This window comes from Coenobita brevimanus, chromosome 110 (assembly GCF_032717465.1).
Source record: "Coenobita brevimanus isolate Jiangsu-jjx chromosome 110, ASM3271746v2, whole genome shotgun sequence".
Classification (NCBI taxonomy): domain Eukaryota; kingdom Metazoa; phylum Arthropoda; class Malacostraca; order Decapoda; family Coenobitidae; genus Coenobita; species Coenobita brevimanus.
This window is the reverse complement of record NC_137063.1, coordinates 50,905,448-50,907,947: the sequence shown is the minus strand read 5'-3', so window position 1 is coordinate 50,907,947 and position 2,500 is coordinate 50,905,448. Positions and strand designations below refer to the sequence as shown.

General features: G+C 42.2%; 1 protein-coding gene across 1 annotated transcript in view; it reads right to left on the bottom strand.

The window, feature by feature from the left end:
- LOC145417327 (arrestin homolog) overlaps positions 1–2,500 on the bottom strand; it is an 11,251-nt gene that overhangs the window by 376 nt on the left and 8,375 nt on the right. The window contains exons 5-6 of the mRNA XM_080286005.1: positions 2,386–2,500; positions 1,610–1,817 (exon numbers count right to left, since the gene is read on the bottom strand). The exon at positions 2,386–2,500 is cut by the window's right edge and continues 257 nt beyond it. Coding sequence (XP_080142131.1) covers positions 1,610–1,817; positions 2,386–2,500 — 323 coding nt within the window. The remainder of the gene's footprint in view (positions 1–1,609; positions 1,818–2,385) is intronic.

The window sequence follows — 2,500 nt, the reverse complement described above, 5'->3', positions numbered from 1 at the left end:
TATGAGATGTCCAGGAGTTTTGCTGGTTACAAAATACCTTTGTTATTTTCAGTAAGTGGAATACAGTATACAGTATAGCAAGGCTAGTTTCTCTCTCTCTCTCTCTCTCTCTCTCTCTCTCTCTCTCTCTCTCTCTCCCGTTCCCATTCCCCTTTCTTTTCACCCGTTCCTCCATCCTCCTCCACCTCCACCTCCCTCCTCGCTCCCTCTCTCTTCCCTCCCTGCAGCATTTCTAAGGTTTATCTGACCTAACCTCCATCTCGCTTCCCCCAACTCTCACCTCCTACTTGACCTCTTCTCATAACCTCAATACTCTCGCTTTGTCCCTGTTTGAATAGCTGATCTCAGAGCATTAAAAACCTTGAAGGAAAGTTGAACTGGCCATATGTTAGTTTGGACTACAAGGAAATTGAAATTATTGACACTGGTAACCTTCGTATAATCGGCATAAATTAATAATTATCGTGTTCATTGACATAATGTTAGGTACTTGCTGAACAATGTTATGCTTTGATTTAGCCATGAACAAAGATAATGATAAGCTATTTCTCAAACACTCTGAAAAGATAGTCGGTCTTCGTTATGATACATTCCTTATTTACAACAGAATGGAAAGGTAACATTATTCATCAAGATGCAATATCAAAGCTATTTTCACACAATATTTATCCATCTTAAACGTCTTTTATGCTGATACTACGAAGAGTATTACTGTTGATATTTTCAGCTTCCTTGTGGCCCATTCGGGAGTTACCGTTTAAACCTCTATCTTCCCCCCTCATCCGCATCTATTCACAAACTCTTTTTTTATTCCAGTTCTTTTCATCTATTTCCCCTTTTTCCCGTCATCATAGTTGCTCATATTTCTCCCTCCCCACCATTTATATCAAGCACCCACTGTCTCCATTCCATGACCTATCCACTTACCCCAATTCCTTTCATCCGTTTCCCTTGCCGTCTGTCAACATAGTTACTCATATCCCTCTTCCCTCCCTCATAGTCATATCCTCTTTTCACTTACTTCTACCCCTTTCCCGTTCCTCCTTTCTCTATCCACTTACTTTTATCCCTCTCCTCTGTATCCATGGTCCTCTCATCCTCCTCATACTCTTCTCCCCACGAACCTCCGTCCTTACCTCATCCCCTATCCTCCCTGTCTTCAGAAATTAGCAGAGGCCTCTTAGAAAATTTCACTCTCTCACTTTTGATAGAAAGGGCCTATCTTCTATCATCAACTGCAATCCATATAACCTTTCGCGGCGGGCCAAGGCGAAGGGCGCATCCAGCATGGAGTCTCCGGTCAGTGCTTCAAGCTTCACCTTCGCTTTTGATCTGTCTATCTGTCTATCTGTCTATCTGTCTGTCTATCTATCTGTTTGTCTATTTATCAACCCACGTACCCTCTGCTGAACGGCCAAGACGAAGGGCACATCCAATATGGCGTCTCCAGTCAATGCTCCTATCTCCTTCACCATTATGGCATCTCTCTCTCTCTCTCTCTCTCTCTCTCTCTCTGTATATATATATATATATACATATATATATATATATATATATATATATATATATATATATATATATATATATATTTATCTATCTACCTACGTACCCCTTGCTGAACAGCCAAGACGAAGGGCACATCCAATATGGCGTCTCCGGTCAGTGTCCCCAGCGTCACCTTCACCCTTATGGCGTATCTCACCACGATGCCGAATAAGTCGTTCTTGTTCACCCTGGCATTCAGAATGGTCGTGGGGGCCAAAGTGTCTTTGCCATCCCCTCGTAGATCGGTCTGCACGAAGATCTGACCCTGCGCTCTGATGGAAGGGTTACATGTTAAGCTAGTTTGGGATAGATTAGGTTAGGTTACACCACGTTACTTTATGGCAGAGGGAAGTGGATTTGGTTAATGTAAGTTACGTTATGATGAACCTGGTTTGATAATGTTAAGTAGAGTGAGTTAAAGCTGTCAATCAAGAGGCAAGGGAAAATCTTACTTTGAAGTGGTACAATTAGGGCTTTTACTCCACTAACGAAAACTATTTCATTCGCTCGAGGTAAATCCTGCGTAGCCAGAGGGTAGAAAGTTATTCTGCAGTTTAAGAATCAGAATTTGCTAAAGAAAACTTTACTGATCTACCATCAGACCCGACGACATGTCGCAAAAATACCCCGAGAAATACCAATACACCAGACTTTTATGAAACAGCCCTGGCATGTATTCAATATGGACAGTGAATTAACGCTGCAGTGGTAACATATGGATGTGTGTGATATATAGGAGGACTGCTGGGCCTCAAGGAACGAGCTGTGAAGCCTATGTCCAGAGTTGGACATTAAATAAATAAATAAATAAAATAACAGGAGCGAGCAGAGCCAACTTACTGTTTGGAGGGAACGGCTGGGATGAGAGTGAACTGCCTGTTGGTACAAGCTCCTGGGGGAAGATTAAGAGCCTCGTCTATCTTGGTAACAGTTTTATCCCTTATCTGGTTATCGT